The sequence below is a fragment of the Astyanax mexicanus genome, chromosome 8, assembly GCF_023375975.1.
Source record: "Astyanax mexicanus isolate ESR-SI-001 chromosome 8, AstMex3_surface, whole genome shotgun sequence".
In the NCBI taxonomy this organism is placed as follows: Eukaryota; Metazoa; Chordata; class Actinopteri; order Characiformes; family Acestrorhamphidae; genus Astyanax; species Astyanax mexicanus.
Window position 1 is genome coordinate 34,244,999 of NC_064415.1, and position 27,955 is coordinate 34,272,953.

Consider the following 27,955-nt stretch of genomic DNA (forward strand, 5'->3'; position numbering starts at 1 on the left):
AAAAAAAGTTCAAATTTATAAAGTTTTAAGGGTTCAGAATTCAATATTTGATGGAATAAACCAGGTTTTAAATCACAGTTTTCATGCATGGGTGCTTGGCATGGTCTCCTCCACCAGTCTTACACACTGTTATTGGATAACTTTATGCTACTCCTGGTACAGAAATTCAAGCAAATTATCTTGGTTTGATGGCTTGTGATCATCCATCTTCCTATTGATTATATTCCAGTTGTTTTTATCTTGGTAAAATCAAAGAAACTCATCATTTTAAGTGGTCTCATTTTTTTGCAGAGCTGTATGTCTAGAGGTATAATATACTGACTGGCCAAAAAAAATGTTGCCACCAAAAAAAGAGATCATGCACTCTAATATTTCGTTGGACTGCCTTTATCTATGATTGCGGAGGTCTCTCTCATGCTTCCTGAACCACTCTTTTACAATGAAGCCCCATGAATCCTGACATTATCATCTTCGAATATACCTGTGTTATCAGGGGAGAAAAAATCCATTGATGGAATAACCTGGTCTATATTCAGTATATTCAGGTAGTCAGCTGACCTCATTCTTTCAGCACATACTCTTGCTGAACCTAGACCTGACCAACTGCAGCATAAACCCCACATCATTTGCTTAGTTAAATCCAGGCGGAGACTTTTTTTGGCCAAGCAGTGTACAACAAATGGCTTTGAAATCACTCATGGAAATGAAATTTTCTTGTGAGGAAATTGTTAGAATAAGCTACATCATATCAGCTGCAGATGATTACAACGTCATTAGAGAGGATTTGGGAGGAGTCTGTCTTATTTAAACCTCAGACACTAGTTTGCTTTGCTCTTTATTGCTGAAGTGAGTGGATCACCATGACCAAATTCCAAAAGCTCTCTCAGGTCTTCAGAAAGAAGCTTGTAGATGCAGAAAAAGAGAGAGTCTGGGAATTGATTTGAATAAAAAATCTGAGAACAGTTAGAAATCAGCTGTTCCACTGTCCAGAAAGTCAGTTACAAAGAAAGAACATTTAAAACAGCTGCCAACATGATCATATCAGACCAAGTACAGCAAATGTGATATTCATGGGAGTTATGCAAGGAGTAAACCATTGCTGACAGTGATGTTGGATGTCGCTATATGAATGTAAGATGTAGTAGTGCATTCTTCGTACCAGAGCTTTGACAGCAGCACCGGCAGATACCACCGTATGTATCTATGTATGGGAATGAGCACTTACCAAATCTCTTATACCCAAATGACTGGACATCTTCCTCCTCAGCAAACTCGTCTAGAAAAAAGAAAGGGTGTCATTGAATTGAGATAAAGCATACATTTAATTTTTTTTAACATTTATGCAATGACACTTTTATCCAGAGCAACTTACAGGGTTATTCCTATTACAGAGGTGGGCCAACGTAGTGTTGGAGGAGTCTTACCCAAGGACTCCTATTAGTGTAACGCAGTCTCAGACTGCAGAGTGGGAATTGAACCCTAGTCTTCCACATAATTTGATTGCTCAATAGCAGGCAGTGGACCACACTGCACCACACCAACCACACTAGATACTGTACAGTATTTAACACCCAAAATATTCACAATAACAAAAGAAACAAACAAATTAATACATACCTAAAATCAAACAGAATTAGCACTGCATTTACTTTAGATGTAACAATTAGTCATAATAGTGCTATTGGTGTAGAATTTGCATCTCAAAAATACTTGAGTCTTTTTATTTAAAACCAAACTGAGGTGGCAAACACTGCTGTCACAACTCATCCCATGTCTTTGGATGAGTTTTAGTGGAGTTTGTAATTCAAAACTAGTACCTGACCTCACTGATGCTATTGTGGTTGAATGCAACATCTAGTGCAAAACTCACCCCATAAAATAGTATTCGGTGCCTCGCTCACCTTGGCTCGTGATCGCCCCCACAGGCAGAGCTAAGCCAGACTGCAGTAGAGCCAACAGTCTGTCTCATCAGCTAAAGAGCTCACAGCTGTGTTTACACCACCCAGTTAGCATTAGCTATATTGTGTAAAAAAGTAGATAAAAGTTTAAATCGGATCTCAGGTTGATCCCGCGTTTTACTAAGACCTTAAAAGGGAAGCACAGTCTGACAAGGCAGCTCAACTCACAGAACGCCTTTCACATCAGGTTTTATGATATAGAGCGGACTCTGGAGCTTTAACGGGGTGAAACTCCCTAAGCATCAATCACCAAGTCTGAGGTACGAGTTTAGTAACTTAACCCTTAAACTTCGCTTAAGTCAGAGTCTGTTTAAGGGTTAACTATATCTAGCACCCTCTCTAGTGGTATATCTTTACAACTACAAGTGAAAACATTTTGTCCTTTGAGTTATAGAGCTGTAAAATTGACTGTGGGAAAGGCAGGTAGTGTTCTCCACTGCAGTGCTGTTAGCCAATCTGAGGCGATATTTTGCATGTATGAATATTCACGAGCAAGGACGAAATCCTAAATCTAAAGCAGGGCTATACAGAAACACCAGAGTACTTTTTCTTCACAAAAAATGGCTCACATGGCATTCATTCATACTAGAGACCACTTGACATTTTAAAATGAATAAAAAAACAATGGATTGAGACCTTTAAGAAAAAAAAAAACACTGATCAGGTGAATATACACTTTTTATTGGTTGTTTTTGTACTATACAACTAAATAACGGCATCTAGAGTAGTTATAAATCTTGGGTCAATCCTTTCACACAGCGCTGTCACCATTAACCACAATTAATCTCAACCAGATGTGCCATAACCACACACATACACAGATTGAGAGAGAGAGAGAGAGAGAGAGAGAGAGAGAGAGAGAGAGAGAGAGAGAGAGAGAGATGCAGAGCGACACTCACATACTAAGGCAAACAAACACACAAACAAAACAAGCCTCCCAGTCTTCAGGAGAAGCCGTCCTACCTTTCATCTCGGTTGGACACAGTTCACACTCTCCAGGAGAAAAGCTGCAGTTTCTCTGTTTATCCCACCATTCCGCTGCTCCTCTCCCTCCTCACACCGGTCTCTCACCGAGAAACACAGCACACCACCATTAACTTTAACTACTTCAACAGCTCCAGACTGCACTGAACTATTCCTCTCAAAAGCTATGAAAGCTGTAGAAGCTCTGAGACTCTCAGTAACTCCACCACTTCTGCTGCTCGAGCTCTATCGCTGCGCAACTCAGCGATACTTTCTGTAAATCCCACCCGTTTTACGCCAAAACCCGCCCCCTTGTTTTTCTCTACCCATATTGCGACAAGCCACGCCCATTTGCTACACTTTGCCAGTTTTACGCTTTAATTTATTCGCATTCAGAACCAAATGTGACAGGTATTTGTTTTGTATATTTTCTTTTTACTTTACTGACCTTAAATTTATTTTTACATCCTTATATCTGATATTTTTGCTACCCATACAGAAAGAAAATATAGATGTACATTTCATTTATAAAACGCATTTTGTCAACTTTTATACATTTTAAATGTGTTTTATAAATTAAATGTACATATATTTCTTTCTGTATGAGTAATAAAAATGTAGTAAAAGGTTGAGACAATTTTAATAGCTTTTAAAAAGCTAGTAAAGTCAAACATAAACTAAATCCCCTTTACACTGTTTATTCATTTGTCTTTACTGGCTTTTTAAAAGTAATTAAAAAACTTGTGCAATTGTTTCAAATACATATGTTAAAAGAAAATAATATTTGAAATGTTCCTCATATACAAAAACAAACACACACACACATATTTTATTACACATATTGTAATAAAACCACAAATAATGGGTGTAAATTCTCGGTTTTACTGCAGTGCTTTCCTCTCTGTGTCCTCTTGGTGAAGTGTGTTGTTAGCTATAGACTGTAGTCATATTAGCTTTTAGCCTAGCATCTACTTCACTTGAGGGTTTGGGTTTCTCTAGTTTTTTTCTTCTGAAAGTTCAGTTTGGTCCAGTTTAGTTCAGATGGTGTAGTCTAGTTTGTTCTTGAGGGAGCAGACAATGACAGTAAGATATTGTAAAGCTAGCATTTCCAAAAATGAATCACGGATGTTGCTTTATCAGGTGGCAAGTTTAAGCTCCTCATTTGTGGATACTGGCACAAGAAAAGCTGTAGTCATAAGGCTTGTTTATATTACATTACTGTATTGCAAATACTAGCAGAGACTAGAGGTGATGCGCTGCTCTCTAGGACTATGCTTTGAAAAGAACTTGGTGAGGGGTTACGATTCAATACACTTCAATATATTGCGATTCTGTAAGCAAGGTGATGTATTGCAAATGATTTGTTCTAATTTTAATAAAATTGTCATAATACATTTGTTTTGAAAATAATTTTAAAAATTAATCACAATACTTTGGTATATTGCTACATCTACACCCCTACTTCTCTCCAGTATCAATAACACTATGTGCTCATTGCAGGTGTTGGACATGTTCAGGTAAATGCGCCCCTGAAATAGCAATCCACCAATGCCAGAGTGCACCTGGCAAGCTACACCCTAATTGGTTTATTTCCAACATTTGTAGCAAAGACACACTGACACACTCTAAATAAAGCTGCATGGTGCCCAGTTGATGGCTTTTCTATAGATCAATAAAATAGGGCCCCATATCTTACAATTGAGTTTTAATGCTTAGCCATTTTGACTAGTACTAACAGTAGTTTTGGTTGCACCAGATTTCCCTTTGGAGGATGAACAGCATGGCCAGCTCAAAACTTTACGCATTACTATTTCGCTTAAATGAACAACAATAAAAAAAACAATGGCCAGAAGCCACATACTTCTCTCTTCCTTAGCTAAGAGTCCAAGATCTAAATTGTTTTGTGTTTATAGAAGGGAGTCTGTGAATCTGAGTCTGTGAAGGTACCACTTATGACCCACATCCACATTTTTCAAACATACAGTACTCTAATATGTTGTATTTTTTTAAATATTTGTGTGGTTAAAATATATCTTCATGTTAAACTATTAGCCAATCATAACATACTAGGTGTGGTTTGTATGAGTAAAATAAGGCCACAAAACCACAAAACTTTCAAAAGAGGAAGTGGTGAATCAGGTGATGGAGTTCCTAAGTTCACCAAATTTGCTGTTAACTCTGGCCTGGTGGAGATTTCTGATTTCGCCTGCAGGAGAAACACCACAGCTCGTGATTATATTACCGGCCCTGCTGACGACCTAGGGTGAAACATCTGGAAAACATCAGGGTTGCGTTCAAAGCTTTCAGAGAGTTTCTGAGTTTGGTTGCCAGCGAATCCTAATGCAGAGAGTGCAGCGAAACACAGGCCCAGTGGCCTAAAGCAATAGGAAATGTAAGTTTAAATATGAAGATCCGAGCAGAAGTAGATGTAGCAGCCTCACGCCACACTAAAGTAGCCACAGAACAGGCATTTCCAAGGGCAGTGGTTCAGGACATTTGCAGGATATTAGCATCAATCCATGTGTCTGATGCTGCATTACTTTTATCTCAGAAGTTGGATGACGGAGCTTGGAATGACGACACACTTGAGTTGACAGCATTCCTGTTAAACATTTAGATTATTGTGCACTATATCACACAGCACTGCAGGAGGGGAGAACATATATATATATATATATATATATATATATATATATATATATATATATATATATATATATATATATATATACTAGTGCAACCTTAAAAATTTGAATTTCATTAAAAAGTTACTTTATTTCAGTAATTATATAAATGTATTACACACAGAGTGATCTATTTTAAGTGTTTATGTCTTTTCTTGTTAATGATTATAGCAAATGAAAACCCAAAAATCAGTGTCTCAGAAAATGTGAATATTATATAAGACCAATTGGTACTGCTGGTAGTGTGGGTAGTGTGCCAAGTCCTGCTGAAAAATGAAATCTGCATCTCCATAAAAGTTGTCAGAAGAAGGAAGCATAAAGTGCTGTAAGAAAGACGGATGGTCACAAACCATCAAACCAAGCTGAACTGCTTGAATTTGTGCACCAGGAGTGGCATGAAGTTATCCAAAAGCAGTGTCTAAGACTGGTGGAGGAGAACACTCCAAGATGCATTAAAACTGTGATTAATAACCAGGGTTATTCCACTAAATGTTAATTTCTGAACTCTTAAAACTTGAATATTAACTTGTTTTCTTTGCATTATTTGAGGTCTGAAAGCTCTGCATTTTTGTTATTTCAGACATTTCTCATTTTCTGCAAATAAACACTCTAAATGACAATATTTTTATTTGGAATTTTGGAGAAATGTTGTCTTAGTTTATAGAATAAAATTACAATGTTCATTTTACTCAAACTAATACATATAAATATAGTAAAATCAGAGAAACTAATTCAGAAACTGAGGGGGTCTCTCAATGTTTCTGGAGCTGTATATATATAAGTGTGTGTGTGTGTGTGTATTCTCTGTGGGTTTTCTGGTCTACCTGGTGGTTTTTATTGTTGATAGTAATTGCAGTCAGACCGTGTGTGGAGTGTCGTGTGGTGGTGGAAGACTGCTTTGATAAAATCCAGATGGGTGTTGGATCAGAGCCACACGAGTCTTGATATAAAAGTACTTTCACCTCATTTACCGGGTAAAACACACCACATGGACAGCTCTCAGTTTACAAAGTCAACCAGCATTAGTGAGGCTTCACACACACAGGCACACACAGACACCTCCACTGACCTACTAAAGTTCTATTGAAATCTGTGTGAGTGTGTCCGTCTTTGTGTGTGTGTGTGTGTGTGTGTGTGTTAATAGGATCTGTGGAAGTTTTCTTTGGATCTGAGAGGATGTGTTCTAGGAAGGAGTTCAGAAGGTCCAGCTCCACACTAAAGATTACTGCAGGAATCTTAAATATAGCTTTACTGCATATTCTTATTGAGTGAGTTGTTAATATTTCAGTTATGAATGCAACACTGACAAGTGTTTCTGTCACTGTTGTCTATTGTTATCATTATTACCGTTGTTGTAAATTGTATTTAATAATAATCTTAGTTGTCTGAGCATTAACAATGTATTATTAATTATTATGATTGTACCAACACAAGTCATAACATTTCAATAACATAAAGGTAAGAAATAGTAATAAAAGTAATAGCACAATAGAACTAACGTGGTATTAACACAACAGTAATAATATTGTAATAATACATTATTACACAGTAGTAAGAATGTTGTAAAACACTATAGTAATAAAATATAGGCTCCTTTATAAAAAATCCAGCAGAACAAAAACAGAGCTGTAGAACTGGCCAGTTACTCCAAAACTGCATTAGCAAAGCACTACATTTTTATTAGCTGACTTCTTTTACTACTTATTATTATTTTACTACCTGGATAAAAAAAACTCAAATAAGAAAATAAGTTTCTAATGATTTTAATTTCTTATTAATAGTTTAATTAAATTATTATTGTTATTATTATTATTATTATTATTATTATTATTATTATTATTATTATTATTATTATTAATATTAGTATTGTTGTTGTTGTTGTTATCCACTATTATGGAATATAATAAATTGTATGTAAAATGTAATTTCTTTATTCAAATAAATGTTTACGTTTCAAAAGAATACATTGTTAATTTAATAATTATTTAATTGTATTACTGTTGTTTTTGTTTCATTTATTGCTGTATTTGTCATTGTTGCTTTATTTATTACTGTTGTTGTTTTTGCTTTATTTATCGTTGTTGTTGTTATTGTTTTAATTATTGCTGTTGTTGTTTTTGTTTTATTTATTGCTGCTGTTGTTTTTGTAGAGGCATTTAAGGAATCATTATCTGAATTGCATAATCCTGGCAACAACAGTGTCCAATAGGATTGTTCCTTGTCTGCTATTGGACAGTATTAAACTTTAATTTAAAGTGCTTTTAAGGCCTCTTGGAAAATTTGGAAATATTTTTCTTAAATATGGTCTTTAAAATATATATTTTTTCTTTTTTGTGTGCATCATCCCACATCCATAACTAATCTCCTGAGTGAGTGCAGGAATACAATCTTACTATGTCATGCATTAGTTAAGCTAATGAGATTAGAGGGATAGCCGGGGGGAGCATTATGCTGCATGCTGAGTCTGTGCGTGAGAGGCTCTGTTAATGCAGTTACTTTTACTAAACAGATATTGTGGAAACATGGGAATGTGTTAATGAGCAACAGAAGTAAGAAAGTCTAATAGGATCTGCTGAACTCAGTGCTGTATAAATAGTGCGGATAAAGGTAAGGTTGCTCTTTTTTTTCTTCCTTTTTGCCGGTCTGTCGATCCTTTGTGTTGTATTGAATAAACCGCATGGTACATGCTGTATTAAGTAATTGGTAGATTTGAATTTTTTCTTTTACAATTGACTGTAAGTAATTGACTGTCAGTCTTTCTGTTTGGCTGGCCCTTCATTAGCTTGTTTGTGGACACCATTTTTAATGAATGCATACAACTAATTTTGCACCCATTGCTATTACTAGGGGTGTAAGAAAATATAAATATATGGAAGTACAAAACACTGTATCAATTCTCGATTTTTAATTATTAGTTTTCATATAAAGATTGATGGCAGACAGCGGTTCATTTTGTGTTGTGTTCAAAAGCCGACCATTAGACAGTATTATACACTGTCATTTGATCCCAATGTTCTGATTGGATACACATGTTTTATACATGGAATTGAATGTTTTTATACTATTAGACTTTAATAACATTTGTTTTAAACTATCGCAATATGTCGCCTTGCTTACAATATCGCAATATATCATGATATATTAAATCGCTACCCCTGTATCATGACAGGCATAGTGTCACTAATTTCTTGGCCATACACAGCCCTATTGTTTACCAAAGTATTTCCAGTAGAACAGGGCTCTCTTTAGCTGATGAACATGACCCTACTGGCACCATGCCTCATGCCAGGTTAAAGCTAGAGGGGTATAGAATCCCCCAGCACTGAGCTGTGTATCAGTGGAACTCTGTTCTCTGCAGTGATCGTGCTCCGTCCTCCAATACTTTTGGGATGAGTAGGGGATTAGGCGATGAGATGGTTAGGTGATCATCTGACCTACTGATCTCACTAATACTCTTGCATCTGAAAGCAATCAAATCCTCACAGCAATGTTTCAAATTCTAGAAGAAAGCTAACATAATCCAACCAAAGCAGGATAAATCCTTTTAATACCCTTGATTTTGGAAAAACTAATGAATGAGCAAGAGTTCATTTTTATACACTTTATACAGTATTACAGTAACTGATATACAGCCCCCTCCATAACTATTGGCACCCCTGGTTAAGAAGTGTTTTTGGTTACTAATATTTTTAATATAATATAGGACACCAATGCAGAAATTATTGGCACCCCTGGGGTTAACACTTTGTACAACCTCCTTTTGCCAACAAGACAACACTTTTCACATTTTTTTCCTATAACTCTTCACAAGATCACAGAATCTTTCACCATTCCTCTTTACACAACGTCTATAATCGTCCTGGATCTTCTCCTGTGTTCTCTTCTCTTCAGCTCACCCACAGGTTTTCTATTGGGTTGAGGTCTGGGGACTGAGATGGCCATGAGAGGAGCTTGATTTTGTGCCTTGTGAACCATTTTTGAGTAGATTTGGCCATGATATTTAGGGTCATTATTGTGAGGGAGATCTCACTAGGAGGGCTAGTACGTTTTGGATAAGCAGCAAACACTCCCGTATGTCGGTCAGGACATAGAAGACAGAGAGGCATAGGATGGTTTAGGTGGCTTTATGGATTTGGCAATTAGCAGTAGTATTACTTTGAGTCTGCAATAACAGAGAAAATACATAACAATATATATTATATATTACAAAAAGAGCAATTACAACACAATTGTACAAGTAGAACAAAACACTATAATTTCACTGCATAGCATTCCTATACACTGCATGCTCTAAACAAAATAATAGGGAGTTAGCACCACCTTATGGGCAAAGAAGGTAAAGGCAATGACTCTGCAATTTAACTGACTCCGGAAATTTCCACATACAACACTGTTAACCAGCTCAACTACACCATAAATAATTCAGTATGCAACACAGTATCACAAATATTAAGGAATAACATTAAACATACACATATATGCAGGTAACTATACAAATATACTACTTAACTTTTACTCCTATGAGCTGTAAAAATAGTAGCTAACTAACTAACAGGAATTAAACTAGTAGCTGATAAAGGAAAAAGTCCAGCTTACTTTGTGTCACAGACTCAAACTGCAAATCACCAAAGTCCACACTCAAACCACTCAGGAACTGTAAGGCTTCTTAGGAGGAATGGAGGAACATGTCTGCCTAGTTCCTTTCTCCACTGCACATTGTTGCATGACCTACTTTCAGCCAACGCCCTGATTGGCTGAAGGGCTTAATTACTGGACCAATCAGAAGACTCATCAAATGATGGGGTGATTCAGGACCTTTTATACAGCCGCCCCCAAATATGTGTAACATATTTGCATCTAATAAAGGTCTGTCTGATATCACATCAACTTAAGAGTCTGTTGACTTTGCAAACTTATCTTCCTCTCCCTGTGGTAGTGCAGGCAAGACAACCAACCTCGCCACTGGCCGAGTGTATACATGTCCCTTGATGCATACCTCTGCTGATCTGATGCGACCATCCACACTGCGATGTACCTTAGTGACACGTCCTACCGGCCACATTGCTCGAGGTAGTTGGTGGTCCACTATCAGGACAACTGCATTCTCTGATATCTCGGCAGGAGAGGATTGCCACTTCTGTCTGATCTGGAGACTGGGTAGGTAGTCACGTATAAATCGGGACCAGAAGTGGTCTGACAGGACTTGGGAATGTCTCCATCGTCTGCGGCTTAACAACTCAGTCTCAGGGTACACCACTTGTGGGAGGGATCCATCAAGCCGCCCCATGAGCAGACTGTTGGGTGTCACTGGATCAGAATCAGCAATATCAGCTGAAACGTAACCTAATGGTTTAGAATTCAGTATTGCTTCCACCTCTAGGAGAACTGTCGAAAGGACTTCTTCTGGAACACTCTGGGTGCCTACGGTGGTGTAAAGGGCAGACTTGACTGAGCGTATCTCCCTTTCCCACACTCCGCCAAAATGTGGGGCTCCTGGGGGGTTGAAGCGGAAACTGATCTGCTGTTGAGCTAGTTGCTGCTGCAGCGTAGGGGCTAGTTCTGTAAAGGTCTCCCTTATCTCTCGTTCACCTCCTTTAAAATTGGTCCCCTGATCCGACCATAACTCAACCGGCTTGCCCCGGCGAGAGATGAAACGTCTCAGAGCCATTAGGAATGAATCAGCATCCATATGGCTTAGCAGATCCAAGTGCACAGCTCTGGTTGTTAAGCACTTGAAAATGATGCCCCAGCGCTTTTCTACGCGTCTCCCCACTTTGACCAGCAATGGTCCGAAACAGTCCATACCTGTAGAGTGGAAGGGTGGTTTATGAAGACGAAGGCGAGCTGTGGGCAGATCAGCCATTCTGGGAACTGTTGGCTGAGCCCTCCAGCGCTGACACTCAGGACAGGTATGCTGATGACGACGAATAGCCTCTCGCCCACGCAGGATCCAGAAACGCCGACGTACCTCTCCGAAGACCCGCTCAGGACCTGGATGATGTAGCCGAAGGTCATAATCTTTAATGAGCAGACCAGTAGTTGGGTGAGAGGAGTCCAAGACAATAGGGTGTAGGATAGACTCATCTAGGGTTTCCGCTCGTCGTAGTCTGCCACCAACTCTGATAAGCCCAGTGGACCTGTCAATCTCCGGAGATAAGGTGAGTAGCCGACTTCCTGAAGATATGGGCTTACCTGCTGCAAGGCGGTCGTAATCGTCAGGGAATGAGTCTTGTTGGGCTCGCTTTAAGATGAGAGTTTCAGCCCACTTGTAGTCCTCAGCTTGAAGGTTTGACTTGGACCCAACAGTCTCCTCTTTGGTGACACTTTCCAATAACTCTTGCCATGTATTGTGTCTCCTGGCCTCAAGGATGGCAGAATCAGAAGAGGTTGTAGTAGACCCACAGAAAACTGTCTTCTTTAGCTCTGCTGTGTATTCCTCTGACTCAAGCTTCGGGTTTACTGGCCAGGTGGATGGACATTTGAGAAGAAACTTTGGCCCTTGTGACCATCTGTTGGGCTCAGCTAAAGTTTTCAGTGTCTTGCCTCGGGTCAAATCATCAGCTGGATTGTTCTCTGAATCCACATAGCGCCAATGGCAGTGTTCTGTTAGTTCTTGGATTTCTGCCACTCTAGTCCCAACGAACACTTTGTAGCGGCATGATTCCGAGTGCAACCAGGTAAGGACAGTTGTGGAGTCTGTCCACAATACTGTCTGTTTCACCTGCAGGGTGAGCTCTCTTTCTAACACTCCAGCAAGCTGAGCTGCAACCAGGGCTCCACAGAGTTCCAAACGAGGTATGGACTGCACACGTTTGGGAGCCACACGAGACCGTGCCAGGACAAAGGACACATGCACATCACCTTCTTTGTTGACTGTTCTCATATATGCCACTGCACCATAAACTTGCTCTGAGGCATCAGAGAATATGTGGATTTCACGGATGTGGTCTTCTAGGTCTGCTTCGGGTGGTGCATAGGATCTTGGGAGGCTAATGAGTGGTAGGGACTGAAGCTCATCTTCCCAATCATTCCAGGACTGCAGAAGATCTTGAGGTAGGTTCGAATCATCCCATCCACGTGGCTTGTCCCATAGCTGCCTGATGATGACCTTAGCCCTGGAGGTATAAGGTAACAGAAACCCTAGTGGGTCATACTGAGTGGCTAGAACCCTGTAGATATTCCTGAGAGTTGGCATATCATAGGCAATAGGTCTGTGCTTGTAGCCAAGGGAATCTGTTTGCCAATGCCAACTTAGACCCAAAGTAGACTCCTGTGTATCAGATTTATCCTGCGTTAGCCACAGGTCCAGGCTTTCAGACAGGGCCTCTTGAGGTAGATCGCTTAGTACACTGGGAGCATTACAGGCCCACTGACGCAGATCAAATCCAGCTGATGCTAGAAGCTCTCTTAGTTTCTTCACCAACAGTTTGGCTTCTTCTTCGGTGCGAAAGCTCTGAAGGCAGTTGTCAACATAAAAACACTTTTCCACCGAGAACCTGACATCATCATCTGGCTGACTGTGTGCAGTGACATGACGCTGTAGAGCAAAGACTGCACAACAGGGGCTACAGGTGGTGCCAAATGGTAACACCTGCCATTCAAAAGTTCTCGGGGGTTCCTCCACCTTTAAGTCACGCCACAAAAACCGCAACAGGGCACGGTCATCAGGGAGAAGTCGTACTTGATGAAACATCCCCTTGATGTCTCCGCTGACAGCAATGGGATGTTCACGGAACCTTATCAGCACTCCAAGCAAGGAGGCACCAAGGTTAGGCCCTGGCAGTAAGTACTGATTTAAGTTCTGGCCTTGATATTGATGGGAACAATTAAAAACAAGGCGATTTTTCCCATTATGACTGACTAAATGGTGTGGAATGTACCAGGATTCTCCACTGGTTATGAGGTCAGGAGTAATTTCCAGAACAGCACCTGACTGGATGAGCTTCTCCATTTCCATCTTGTAGGCTTCAGCTCTTACAGGGTCTTTCAGTAGACGCTTCTCTGTGCTGCGCAAATTTGGCATGACAGACTCTTTCGAAGCTTGCAGGTGTGGCATAGTTCTCCGACGCAATAGTGGTGTGGCATATCGTAGGACTCCTTTGACCTCTGTCCGGATAGTCTTTGCTTCAAGAAGCTTTAGGGCCTCCTGGTCTTGCTTTGAACGGGTCACCTCCCTTTCAGGGCGACAGGGGATGGTGTCAACTTGCCACAACCTCTGCACATCCTTGATTAGCTCATCACCCAGAGGGACTACTGAGGTCTGTAAACACTGCTGTGAAGGAATAGGCCGCCCCATGGACCTGATTGGACCCTGGAGTGTCCACCCAAGTCTTGTATGGACTGCAGCAGGCCCGCCTGGTGGACCAAGTCTAACTGGCTCAAGTGGAGTAATAAGATGTGGGTTGTCAGATCCAATGAGCAGCAAAGGCTTGGCATTCTTGAAGGACTGGATAGGCAAGCCACACAGGTGCCGGTATTTCTTCTGGAGACTGTCCAGGGGGTAGGAATGAGGTGCTAGGTTGATGCGGTCAGCTGTAAAGGCGCTCCTAATCAGGTAGCTGCTCTGTGACTTGCCCACTGGAGAAACGCGGAATGACACAGTAGATCCCTGAAGCACCTCAATATCTTGTCGTACGGTGCGCAAAGGGAGTGCCTCAGGGGTGCCATGTATGCCAAGGGCTTTAGCCGCAGTAGGTAACAACATTGTCCTTTCCGATCCGTCGTCAAGGATAGCGAAAGTTTCTAATGTCTGACCTCCATGATGAATAAGCACAGGAACAACTTTCAGCATGACCCGGCTTCCAGGCACTGGTTTATCCAAATAAAAGGTGTCTGATGCTGAATTGGTTAGGCAGCTTTCTTCCTTGGCAGGCGGCACGCCGAGCTCCTTCGAGGGTCTAAGGTTTATCTCATGCAGGGCTGTCAGGTGTTTACCCTGGCACAGATTACAGGGCTTCTTCAAGTCACATTGGGCTGCTTGATGTGTTCTAGCGCAGCGCCAGCAGCGCTTATTGGCCTGTATCCAGTTTTTTAGCTCATCTCTTGAGAGCTTCGTTGCCTCACTACACTGATTAAGATAATGCTCGGCACTATCACAGAATGGGCAATATGCTTTACTTCTGTATTTTGTCTTCACCTCCCTTCCCTTGCCAAACAGCTTAGCAGATTCTGAAGACTGAGCCGCTCCATGTAGGACGGTAATGGAATGTCTACCTTGCTGGTTTCCTAGTTTCGTGTTCAGCTTGTCTCTTGCTCCCCTTGGAGTGATCTGGTCATCAAAACTCTGGCACCATGACTCGTAGCATAGCCAGTCTGAGAGGTCATGTAGCGTGTGAGTGGTTCCAGACTGGTGAAACATCTGACGTCGAAACTCTGCTCTCTGTTCTTGGGGAAGCTTGTTCAGCAAACGAGCCACATGAGATCCGCATTTTAACTCAATGTCTCCTTCAGGACCCAGTGTCTTTAATAGCCCCACTAGTGATTGTACTTGTAGCGACAACCTCTGAAATGCTGCAGAGTCCCCTCGCCGTATATCAGGAGCTTCTAGAACACTTGCAATCTTCTTCAAAGCAAGCTGATGTGGCTGACCAAACTTGTTGTGAAGGGCTCTCATAGTGTCACTATAAGGGGTTGCTGAATTTAGATAGGCATCAGCTATCAACTTCGCCTCATCTAACTTTAAATGATCCACCAATACCTGATATTTGAAAAGCTCTGTGCTATCAGGAGGTAGCAGGTTCTCGAGAGCTATTCTGAGCCTGGCAAACTCACTGGGATCTGGGTGGATGAATCTAGGAATGTTTGGTTTGGGACCTCTGTACACTTGTTCCGACACTGGTATGGGTTGATGGGTAGCATGCAGGAAAGGTGGGGTGCATGATTCTACCTTTAATGCTGCTGGAGGTGGAGGAATTGTCCGGGATAATGGAGCATGCTGCATAGCTCTGTCAGGGGCTGATGACTGGCGGAGCAGCGCTGAAGCGCTAATTGTATTAGGCTGAAGTTGCTGGCTAGGAATGGATGCATGCTGCCGATTATGCCAGTTATGAGGAGGGACTGAGTGGGAAAAGGGGAACTTCGTGCTGGTTGGGGCTTCTAGGTAAGAGGTGGTGACTCTCTGATCTTCCAACTTTATACCCGCTACACATGGAGTCAGCTCATCTTCAGGCTCTGGCCATGGAGGAGGATCAGGCCATTCCTCTTCTTCATCTGATTGCATCTTGGCCTTAAGGTGACAATGTGAAGGTAAGAGGGCATTCTGATTCTGGCTGTGGTCACATTGTAACACATGTGCAGCTCGGCCAGAAACAGGGGTAGGAGGAGAGCTGATGTCTTTTTTCAATGCACGAGCCACTTCAATCAACTCTTTGAGCTCAGTACGAACCTCCTTTAATTCGTTAAGCTGTGCTTGGAAGGTTTGCTGAGATAAAAGCAGCTTGGAAGACTCTAACTGAATCAGTCTAAGTTCCTCATGTAAACTGGCAGCTTGGTATTGACTCTGCTGAGGGAAAGCAGGATACTCAATGATGTCACTGTTACATTCTCTCATCCTGGGCTGTGAGAGGGCTAGCTGGTGGGTCTCACGAGGAGCAGCATCCCCATCAAAGCTATCGGAGTGAGTAAGAGATGAATGGGGGGTCATCTGGACTGACGTCTCCCACTGGTTAGGAGGCACCTGCCTTGTGGTGGTTGGAAGTGAACCCTGTGGGTGTATATCTCTTGCCACATAACCCTCATAATCCACTTCATAATCTTGGAACCTGGCTGGCGGACGAATCTGGCGTTTGGGTCTGGTTCCTCCAACAGTCTCTGTATAATTCTCCATCATGCCAGGAATAAGTGCTGCTATCCGGCTCGAAGGACCAAAATGTGAGGGAGATCTCACTAGGAGGGCTAGTACGTTTTGGATAAGCAGCAAACACTCCCGTATGTCGGTCAGGACATAGAAGACAGAGAGGCATAGGATGGTTTAGGTGGCTTTATGGATTTGGCAATTAGCAGTAGTATTACTTTGAGTCTGCAATAACAGAGAAAATACATAACAATATATATTATATATTACAAAAAGAGCAATTACAACACAATTGTACAAGTAGAACAAAACACTATAATTTCACTGCATAGCATTCCTATACACTGCATGCTCTAAACAAAATAATAGGGAGTTAGCACCACCTTATGGGCAAAGAAGGTAAAGGCAATGACTCTGCAATTTAACTGACTCCGGAAATTTCCACATACAACACTGTTAACCAGCTCAACTACACCATAAATAATTCAGTATGCAACACAGTATCACAAATATTAAGGAATAACATTAAACATACACATATATGCAGGTAACTATACAAATATACTACTTAACTTTTACTCCTATGAGCTGTAAAAATAGTAGCTAACTAACTAACAGGAATTAAACTAGTAGCTGATAAAGGAAAAAGTCCAGCTTACTTTGTGTCACAGACTCAAACTGCAAATCACCAAAGTCCACACTCAAACCACTCAGGAACTGTAAGGCTTCTTAGGAGGAATGGAGGAACATGTCTGCCTAGTTCCTTTCTCCACTGCACATTGTTGCATGACCTACTTTCAGCCAACGCCCTGATTGGCTGAAGGGCTTAATTACTGGACCAATCAGAAGACTCATCAAATGATGGGGTGATTCAGGACCTTTTATACAATTATCTTGCTAAAAGACCCATTGAAGACCCGTCTTTAGGCCACCAGATTCTGATTCAAAATATTCAGCTATTTCCTGATAAGAGTTCATGATCCCATGTATTCTTACAAGGTTCCCAGGTCCTTTGGAGGAGAATCAGGCCCTCAGCATCACTGATCCTCCCCCATACTTAACAGTGGGCATGAGGTGTTTTTCTGCGTGCTCATCCTTAGTGTTACGCCAGACCCACTTAGATTGTTTGACCAAAGTGTCCTCTTCCAGGCTTGTTTGTCACTGTTTCAGATGTTTTAAACTTTTTGATGATTGCTCTGACTGTAGATAAGGGCATCTGCAGTTGAGTGGCTATTTTCTTGTAGCCATTGCCTGATTTATGCAATTTATCAACACACATCTGTCTTATTTAAATAGTGTGTTCTCTTGTCTTTCCCACGTTTAAGACTAAGTAAGACAAATAGGCCTCTGTGTAACACTATATTTATACCCCAGGGAAACAGGAAGTGATGAATTACTAATTAAAGGTCCCTGGATACTTTGAACCACTTTAAAAACTACAGTAGAAATGACATAATAGTTCAAATACATTTATTTTCAAGAAAATGTTAAGGGTGCCGTTAGTTGTGGAACAGGTCATTTTAGGAAAAATAATAATTTTTCAGTCAGATTTTTTTAATTACTTGAGTTGAAGTTTGCTTTTTTCAATTTTTTTTTAGAGTGAGATTATGCTTCTGCAATGAAAACTACATTTATTTTCAGACATTCAACACATTTTAACTAAGGGTACCAATAATTATGGAGGGTGGTGTGCATTCAGAATGTGACCTAAACTCATTTTGTCTTTCTTCTTTTTTAATATTGTTTCAGGACATGATAATGATGATGACGATGGTGCAGATGCGACTCTCGCTCCTCCTCTGGTGTCTTTCTGTCACTCTCGGCGCCCCACGGTCTCCCAGACCTCTGGATGAAAGCCAGTTGAAATGTAGGAGGTTTACATTGATTTTCAATTGACAAAGAATCCACTTTACTGCAGCCATATTTTCACCACACACCAATCAGCAAGTTATGCATCTTTTTTTATATGTAGAAATGTTATTACACAAAACATTGTGTGTGTGTGTGTGTGTTTGTGTGTGTGTGTGTGTTACAGTGTTATCTGCAGAGGGAGTGCGGTACATAGATGAAGAGATGAAGCGAGCTTTGCTGGGGGTTAAACAAATGAAGGAATCCATGGACAGAACTGAAGAAAAACAGCAACAACTTATTAAGACCCTTAAACAAAGTCATGACAAGAAGAGGGTAACACTCCTGTACACTGCATTTACATTATGGAGAAATGTTCCTGTAATATGAAGAATAGCTCTGCTATTGTTGCTACTCTTGCTTGCTTGCTTTTTTATTTATTTTGAGCAGAACATATACAATACAGCTACTCAAAAAGGAGTGGGAAGATGAAAACTTATTTAAACCCACCCCTTTCTTCAAAATTAACATAACTTACATAGCTTACATAGCCACTTCCTATCGACTTACATTAGATGAATTTAACAACAGAGAAAATTAAATTTACAAATACTTAGAATCCTCTAACCTAGATACCAACGGTGATAGTAAAGAAAGTTCTAATACTATAAACAAGCAGCCCTCATACCAACAATGGTAAGAGTGCAACCATACTAGTTACAGTTACAAAGGAAAAAAGAAAACAAAACAAACATACAAAGCACATACCAACAGTGATAAGAGAACAACAAAACACGCAATGGTAAGGAAAGGAAACAATCATAATAGACAGATACCCACAATAACTTTTTTTTTTAATTAAGTCCCAATCACTCTATACTGATCCCAAACCATCTTTTTATAATGTAACTTAAATTTATGAATACTTTGGCATTGCTTGTGTTTGGAGTCCAAGCTATTCTACTCTAGGCATTAGCTATCCAAAAACTGCTCCTTGTAACTTTGGTGAAATCTGATGTTACCATTTTTACCATGACCAGTGATGGTGAGTCTGTGCTAGTTGGCTCTAGTCTGCAGACTTTGGGGGAGTCAGAGCAATGTTTTTAACATTTTTTTTGTTTCTGTACATATAGCATTGCAAACAATGACTGCAGCAAGATCACGCACCTCCACGTTGGGCATCGAAATCTCATAGATAACATGTCAGGAATTTGGTGGTGTAGTGTATCATACCCAGTCATCTCATATTGTGCTCTATATTGGTTCAGATTCGATAAAATCTGCAAAAACAGTTGTATAGTGTAATATCTGTTTATAATCTGCTCCCACTTTAAAAGTTGTGCAGTGTATCCAAGGCTTAACTCATATCAAAAAGATGGAGCACCATCTTTCCAGCCCCCCTTGTACCCCTCTAGCCCCATGCTAGAGCATTAGCATTAGGTGCCAACTGGTGCATGTTCTAATCTATAGAAAACACTTATCTAAAGTATGAGACAAGATGTGTGTATGTATTTCCACATACAGCTCTACAAAAAATTAAGAAAGCACTTCAGGTTCTGAACATGTTTCTCTAATTTTGCTATTTGTAGGTATATGTTTGAGTAAAATGGACATTGATGTTTTATTCTATAAACTTCGGACAGCATTTCTCATTATGAGAAATGGCTGAAATAACAAAAAAGATGCAAAACTTTCAGACCTCAAATAATGCAAAGAAAGTTCATATTCATAAGGTTTAAGAGTTCAGAAATCAATATTTGGAGGAATAACCCTGGTTTTAAATCACAGTTTTCATGCATCTTGGCATGTTCTCCTCCACCAGTCTTACACACTGCTTTTGGATAACTTTATTGACACTCCTGGTGCAAAAATCCAAGCACTTCAGTTTGGTTTGATGGCTTGTGATCATCCCTCTTCCTCTTGATTTTATTCTAGAGGTTTTTAATTTGGTAAAGTCAAGGAAACTCATCATTTTTAAGTGGTCTCTTATTTTTCTCCAGAGCTGTATGTGTCAATAATGGGTGCAACCTAAAGCAACTGAATACGTTTATTAGAAGGGGTGTCTCCAAACATACAGACATATTGTTTTTGTCCTTCACCAGGGGGCAGAACAGCTGGCCCAGGAGGCTGAGCAGAAGCTGCAGGAGGTAGAGCAGCAGTGCCAGGAGAGGCTGAGGCCAATGTGGGAGCAGTGTCGTTCATGCTTAGAAGCCAGATGTGGGTCATTCTACACCTCACCCTGCCGACAGAGATCCTCCTCCTTCTCTCTGCAGGTTGGTGTCCATGCATGATGCTCTCCTTCTCCTGTTTTTCTTCATTGCTTGTTCCTAAACAATCATTTTTTGTAAAATGTGTTCAGGTTGAAGAATTTGTCCGTAGAATGGCTTCCAAGCTCAACGAAGACCAAGACCAGCTTTTTAACCAGGGCCCAGACAGTCAGCTCAAGATCCAAAACCAGACCCAGGTGCCAGTGAACCTGAATATCCAAGAATATCAAAGCCAGGGAGGGGATCACAAACAGCACCTGGAGGTCTCCCCCCTGTCTAACATGGACAAGGATCTTGTCTGGATCAAGAACACATTCAGTCGTGTAAAGTCAACAGTGACCTCTCTGTACTCACACAGCTCAGCTTTAGTCTCTGGCATGCGCAAGGAGCTTGGCTCAGCATTCTTCTCCACTTTCAATGAAAATATCCAGCCGGATCCCTCTTTACCTACCGAGAGACTTCAGGCTGGGGGGTTTACTCTGAGTGGGGGTCTGACTGGAGCGTTTGACTCGTTTATGGAGATGGGACGAAGCGTTCTGCATGAGGTCAGCTCTGCTCTTACACAAGTGCTTGAAGGCAATGAAGAAGAGGGAGGGGTTCAGAGAGGTGGGTCACTTGGTTGGTAATAAACTCTTGTACTAATAGAATGATCATCAATACTCATTATAAATGGTTGATGGTTAATTGGTTCATTTTAAAACACATATTCACTTTACAGCATCGGGTGATCAGCTGTGCAGGCACCTGCGCAGTCGAGGCTCAGTGTGCAGACAAACACAAAGCGAGTGTGACAACTGCCATCAGGCCCTGCTCACAGGTACACATTAACAGTACCTTCTCTGAATGCATGTTCTCCTTCTACAATACCGCATCCTGCTTTTGTGCTTGTGTTTTATCTCTGTTGTTTTTCGATTACGTAAAATTAAATACCTGTACAGTTTGTTGTCATAGAACAATCGCGGCTTAAAGATTAGATAAGCACACTTGGCCTCTGGTAAATTGGTTTTATCCGCTGAACAAGGCCTAATCCCATTTCACTTCTTGACCCTACCACTTAGCCCTACTGCTTATTCCTACCCCGTGTGCAAGTCAAGGGCCGTTTCTCAATAGGGAGTACACAAATCTGGACTCCTGTACTAACCAAGAACGGACTTGGTAAGTACGGCTCGAGAGTGCGTACTCCCAAAGACAGGAGGACGCGGTACTTTTATTCTGTAATTGGAACAGCTGCGTACTTGATAACGTCACCCTCTCAGGGGAGCGGAAAGCTTTCCCGAAAAGGTAGATGTACATTTTTCCATAGTCATTTTTTTAATAAACCACATATCTGAAGTCCAAACCCCTACATTTTCGCCTAAAAATAACTTTAAACTATATTTTACTACACAGCAGTAGTATTTTTTTTAACCTGTAAGGTACTTTCTCCTCCGCTGCACCTGCTGAAAGGTGCATTGTGGGTTATTAGATTGTAAGAAGTCCACACAAGTCACCTTCCATGCATCCTCGATTATAAGGGAGGAGCAAGAACACATCCGGGTATTTTTAGTGTACTTGGTTAACTGCAAACTTCTAATTGGAACAGCTTTATTTAGAACAACAACAATTTGCCAAAAAAGCAGTGGTTCTCCCATAACACAGTAACTCAACCCCAACCCAACACCAAGATGGTGTTGACCAAGATCAACATTATAATTTGTTGAAAAGCCCATCTCCGTTCTCCCACAGCTTTCTGAGATCCAGTATTTTAGCACTTTGCCCAAACAGGCATTTAGAATCAATTTGACTAGAGGAGCAGAGCACACCCCGTATCACCCAGTCTAAAAGCCTGTTTTGGGAAAGTGCACAAAATACTGGATCTCAGAAAGCTGTGGAAGAACGGAGGTGGGCTTTCAACAAAGGTAAGTACTTTTTATCTCATTTTAATACGCCCAAAGTCCATTTCACACCAGAGTTCTCCTTTAAGGACCTTGCTCAAATTCCCAACAATGACAGCTTGCCAAAATTATGTATCAAACCCTCAACTCTGACAAAAAAAATAAAACCTTGGTACCTGTCATTCGTAACTAGACATGATATTTGTAGCTTCATAAACAATAAGGCTGTATGTTTGTGTTTTTAATTTAGAGTGCCCTGAAGTACCTGAACGTTACTCTGAGCTGAGTGAAATCTCCCTGCTCTTCAACGCCTCCCGGAGTCAGTATGAGGAGGTGTTGCAGGTGCTGCGAACACACACCGAACACACACTTCGCTGGGCCGAGAACATGACACGCAAACACGAGTGGGTCACACACATCGGTAACGGCACTGCTCCAACACACGTCTTCAGTCTGGTCAAGGTATGTACTCACTGGTGTGGTTAACATGCTAATAGTGATAAACGTAGTGAAAAATCGATATAATAGAAACATTGTTTGTGATTACTGTACTTCTGTTCTTAAACTCAGGTTGTACCAGGTCGCTCGGGTCTAAGCGGAGGTTCCAGGACAGATACAGCTGTGGAGGTGTCAGTTCTGAACAGCCCTGTCCTCTCTTTCTCTGTACCTGTGGAGCTGGATATATCTGACCTGGCTTTTATTCAGTACATCGCAAAGGAGGCCCTTCTTGCTTACCAGAACACTCTGCCCAAAACCTTTCACTCGTAAGTGTATGTTTCTACAGATTGGGATCCATTAGAGAGCCCTTGTAGTACTGTTATATATATTTTTACAGAAATCTTCTACACAAGAATCTGTATTCAACATGTAGGTACCTACTGGTATGTTGACGCCTTGTTGTAGGAAGCTTGATAGTCTCAGTAGCTGTGTCTTTATGTCATTAGCTTTTAGTAGGGGTGTGACGAGACGAGATTTAAAGATAATTATATAGTGCAAACAATAAGTGCAAACCACAACCCGTCATATTAAGACTATGGTTTGTGTTTTTAACTGGATCGTGAGATCACAGTTTCGTTCCACCTCATGTACCACATGTGATGCGAATGACAATAAAAATCTCCTTGAATCCTTTAACTAATTTAACTATGCATAACCATAACCAGTCATATTAAGACTATGGTTTGTGTTTTTATCTCCTAAATCTCTTGTAATTTAACTATGCATAACCATAACCAGTCATATTAAGACTATGCTTGAAGTGCAAACATGGACAGAACATGTTTTTAATACAGTACAGAGCTAAGGGATTAGTACAACTGCCTATGAAACAGTCACGTGTAGGATTTACTTACAGTATTTACATATGGTTTGTGTCTTGTTGGTCACTCTGTTACCGTTTATTGTTTCCACTGGAGCCAAAATGCAGCCAGACTTACAATTTAAAAGTAGCAGAAGTGTCTTCTATGCCAGAAGTATTTAATTAAAATTCAGTATGGTCCAGTTCTCGTTTTTCTGCCCGTTTTCGGGCTTCCTATCTCCTTATAAAGGCGTTTTTTCACGACCGTGACCCTGACAACCCGGGTTCGATCCCGCGTGAGGAGCGGTGTGTTTATTTATTTATTTTTTTCTTACCGCATCTGCACAGATCTGATTGACTGAAGAGAGCGTTTGGTGATCTTACCCCACACGTGATTGGTCTGTGATTTACTGCTCCGCAAAGCACGTATACAATTAAATCCTTCTCAGTAGGTTTGGGTCCGCATTGGACAACGTTTGGGTCCGGACCCGGACCGCGGTCCGCCCATTAGTGACCTCTGTTCTATACAAATGCCCGAACTTCTGCTGAGAGCTGCTCTCACCGCTTAGCCACCCGCTGTATCGCTACTGGGTTGCCAGATCCCTCTTAAAAAGTCCACACTAAACTTTTTTTTTTCTACCCGCGAGACAGTGTTAAATATCGTCACGCTTTATCTCGCGAGATAAAACAGAAGGCAAAATTACTAAACTTCAACTCAGACATGACTGGGCACCTTCCTGCCTCAGAATCCTGTCTGAATAGACAAGGCACAACTCGGCTATTTCACTTTAAACTGAGTATTTAAGTGGAAGTTGATTAGTTTTAAGACTTATATCGATACATTTTTACTTTATGATTCTTTCTCATTCTGATGAAAACATTCCCCAACCTCATTTTATATACTCACATTTATTCTTGGAGTTGGAATATATTCCCCTTCAAAGGAGTTAGAACTGGAAAATCTTCTGAGGTCTTCAGAGGCCTTCATGAAGAAACCAGTTTCACTGTGCTTCATTTTAGGCTGGAAATGGCCTGGCCATGTGTTTTATACACTATAAGATCATTTTCCAAAGCTCTTACACTTGGATTGTGTAAGTGGATTTATAAGAAAATCGCAGACCAAGCCATTAAAAATAAGTCGAGAAGATTTTGATGGGTTTTTGCTCAAATACCTTAAAACCAAGTTGCTGCATTATTTTGAGTAAGCCCTAGTACCAGTATCTCCAAACTGAAGGTCAAGTTCCTTATAGTGGGGAATGTCAGAGACAGGACATGACGTAGGTGTCCCGAGAAGATGACACCTCAAGAAGATCATCAAACACCAAACGAGTCAATGGCAGAATAAGCTGTTGGCAGAGAAGATTTGGCAAAGTTTTTTATGGGCGCAACCAACATACTCAACTCTGCTGCTTATCCCACAAATACATGTTTCTTACAAACGTGGCACCCTTTTAAAGGGAAACTAACAGGCTTTCCAACAGGAAAGAAAAAATCGAACAAAGAAAAAATCTACCAAACACAAATTTCCTTATGCTCTGTTTATTAACTATTTTCCATAAAACCAGAAAGCCAAATGTTCTGCGCAATGAAACACAATGCAATAGAATAACTTTTTTAGTTCCCTACAAATCTTGTTTGAAAAAAAAGATTAGGATTAAGATAAGGATTATCAATAATATTGAACAGAATAATGCATAGCAACGGTTCCTCTGTTACCTTATGTTGAGCTTCTTGAAACAATTTTTTAAATCTTATACTGTGTTTTTTTGTAGCTAAACAAAAAAGACAGTAGTATTAAATAAAAAATATTTGCATATTCAATGGTTTAAAGCACACATAAATAATATTTTACTTTCACAGGTGTCAGAGTGGCCTTGCTCACCCTGGTTCTCAAGTAAGTTTAATATCTAACTATAACTACCTTTTTATATAGATGACTGTAGAGTTTACTGTTTAGACCTGGTCAACAGAATTTGATCTGGGCTGTGACTTTTCTTCATTTCAAATTGCCAGAAAATAAGTACAGAGTACAAAGATTGGATAAAACATGGACAAACACAAATGAATACGAATATCCAACAGGTTTGCCACTAAGTTTGGTTTTCGAAAAACTCTATATGCTTTTCTCTATAGGCCTTTTGAATTCGTGTTAATTATTTCTTGTTCAATCTGAAGAGAACTGCATACATTAGAATGTGTAGAATGTGTTCTTTGGCCTTTAGCTCACAGTTTCCAATAGTCCTTGTACTGCCTTACAGAAAAAATGATCATATTATACATTAATAATACTAATACTCATAAAACACAGGAAACATTCTGTCTTTTAGTCTTTCTATTTAAGTTAGATTTTACCTGGCATGGAATAACTCAACTCCATTTTAACTGTGGTTTAAAAATGAATAAAGTAATATATTCCACTGCCCATTTTTTAATTGTTACTTAATATCTTTTTCTACAGTTTTACTTTATTTTGTTTTATTTTATCATTATAGTTATACAGCGCAGTAAAAAATATCCCTTCACATCTCATAGTTTGGAAATCCGGGCTCAGAATGCAGGGTCAGCCATGCTATAGCACCCTGGAGCAGATGTGGGTATCAAAACCACAACCATGTGATTAAAAACAACCATGAACACCAGCTTCAGGTTATCTGGTTTAACAAACGGACAGTTTATTCCAATATTGTGAATGTTTTGAAAAGAAACAAAAGAACTGTCAAAGCCGCCCACATTATGTGTGCTGAAATAGTCTGTAATTGTTTGTATTGTTAAATTTCATTGTTCTTTGTCTGCACGCCCACACCCATTCTTCTCAAAAGACAGAAAAAAACAACATGCCAGAAAAGAGAAAGCAGCAGAGATCCAAAACATCCAAAATGTATTTTAAAGGCAATAGCCATGACAGCTGTAATATTTACTCCTGAGTGATGGTTGAATGTGTGCTGCTGTGGGATGCAAAATTACTTAAAGTGGTAGGCAAATGTGGTGGTTTGTGGTAAACACTAGTCATTGATAGACAAGAAAACTGTTAGCTCGTCATGTTGATGGCTCAGATAGAACTTATTTAGCAGATTTAGACATTTTGATTAAATTTACTGCAAGAAATAAATACCTGATTATATTTAATCAATTCAGATTTGAAGAATAGAACATAAAAATACCTGGCCAAGCATTTTTGGCCTAAAGATGCATCTTTTAAAACTGATAATTGGATGTTATTATTTATGCTAATATTATATTAGGAAGATTATTTAAATTTGTGGCGTGCTATCATATCGTTGGTAATAATATCTGCTAAAAGTTTTACACAATAAAAAAAAACATATTGTGATTTCATTGAAAGCAGTCTATTTTGTATATATTTGCACTTACATGAGCTTATTTTTTGTTACTTTTTTATTTTGTAAGTTACTCTTTACAAAATGGACAAACACTTTCTACTGAATGTATAAAAACACCGTTATATTTATACTAAATAAACCACATTTATATTGCAGTGGTATATTCTTGAAATTATATTCAATGTTGTGAATTCAATTTTAAGAGATATTCGTAGAAAATATTGTAATAACAAAAAAAATTATTATCATTATTATTAAAGTTACCGGGTTTTTTGGAGAAAGGAAAAAGCCTTCATTGGGTGTTATATGTTGGGTGCAATAAGCATTTGGACAATTTGAAAACCCAAAGAAAAAAATTAAGGAAAAAATTGACTGGTTAGATGTTTGGTCTCAGTATTATTATGCAAACTATGCTTGCAGTACAATATAGAAGAACCCTTTATAGAAATAAATGCAATCTTTTATTTTTGCTTCCTTTGAGTTGACTGATTTTCAACCCACTGCTATATTTTAATATTAAAAATGAATTGAACTTTTCTGTAAAATCACTTTTTTCCAAGACAAGACAGCAGCCTATTCTTATATGCTGTGTTTATGCATGTTTACAGGACGACTGATGGCCGAAGCAACATAAGAAGTGAACCTCACCACTGACCACCTCGACATACCTGACAGTACTAAAAAGCTGCAGTTAGAAACCAGACAGACTACAGAGACAGATGTAACCTCTTTACAGACAGAAAACAACAACAAGTCAGAGTATACTGGCTTGTTTATTATGTGACCTCTTTATTGAAACGCACAAAAGAATGGCAGTGATCTTAAGTAACCTCATGCTTTAGGCTTGTATTCTTGTCTGAAGTGTCACGATTTGATAATGTATTAAACATATGAAATATCAAACTTGAAACTTTTGAAAGTTTCAGTGTTT

The 27,955-nt window shown here is 39.9% G+C and overlaps 2 protein-coding genes across 2 annotated transcripts in view; one reads left to right on the forward strand and one right to left on the reverse strand.

The window, feature by feature from the left end:
• Nucleotides 1-3,192, reverse strand: part of LOC103025606 (collectin-12) — a 42,498-nt gene extending 39,306 nt beyond the window's left edge. The window contains exons 1-2 of the mRNA XM_007230329.4: nt 2,922-3,192; nt 1,226-1,276 (exon numbers count right to left, since the gene is read on the reverse strand). Of these exons, the coding sequence (XP_007230391.3) occupies nt 1,226-1,276; nt 2,922-2,928 (58 nt within the window). The 5' untranslated portion in view covers nt 2,929-3,192. The remainder of the gene's footprint in view (nt 1-1,225; nt 1,277-2,921) is intronic.
• Nucleotides 3,193-8,051: 4,859 nt separating this feature from the next.
• Nucleotides 8,052-27,934, forward strand: LOC103025919 (clusterin-like protein 1). Its single transcript, XM_007230330.4, has 10 exons — nt 8,052-8,212; nt 18,147-18,264; nt 18,433-18,581; nt 20,348-20,518; nt 20,605-21,118; nt 21,231-21,329; nt 22,637-22,848; nt 22,957-23,150; nt 25,544-25,577; nt 27,633-27,934. Exons 2-10 carry the CDS (start codon nt 18,150-18,152, stop codon nt 27,639-27,641), a joined length of 1,497 nt encoding a protein of 498 aa, XP_007230392.3. The 5' UTR covers nt 8,052-8,212; nt 18,147-18,149; the 3' UTR covers nt 27,642-27,934.
• The last annotated feature ends 21 nt before the right edge of the window (nt 27,935-27,955 follow it).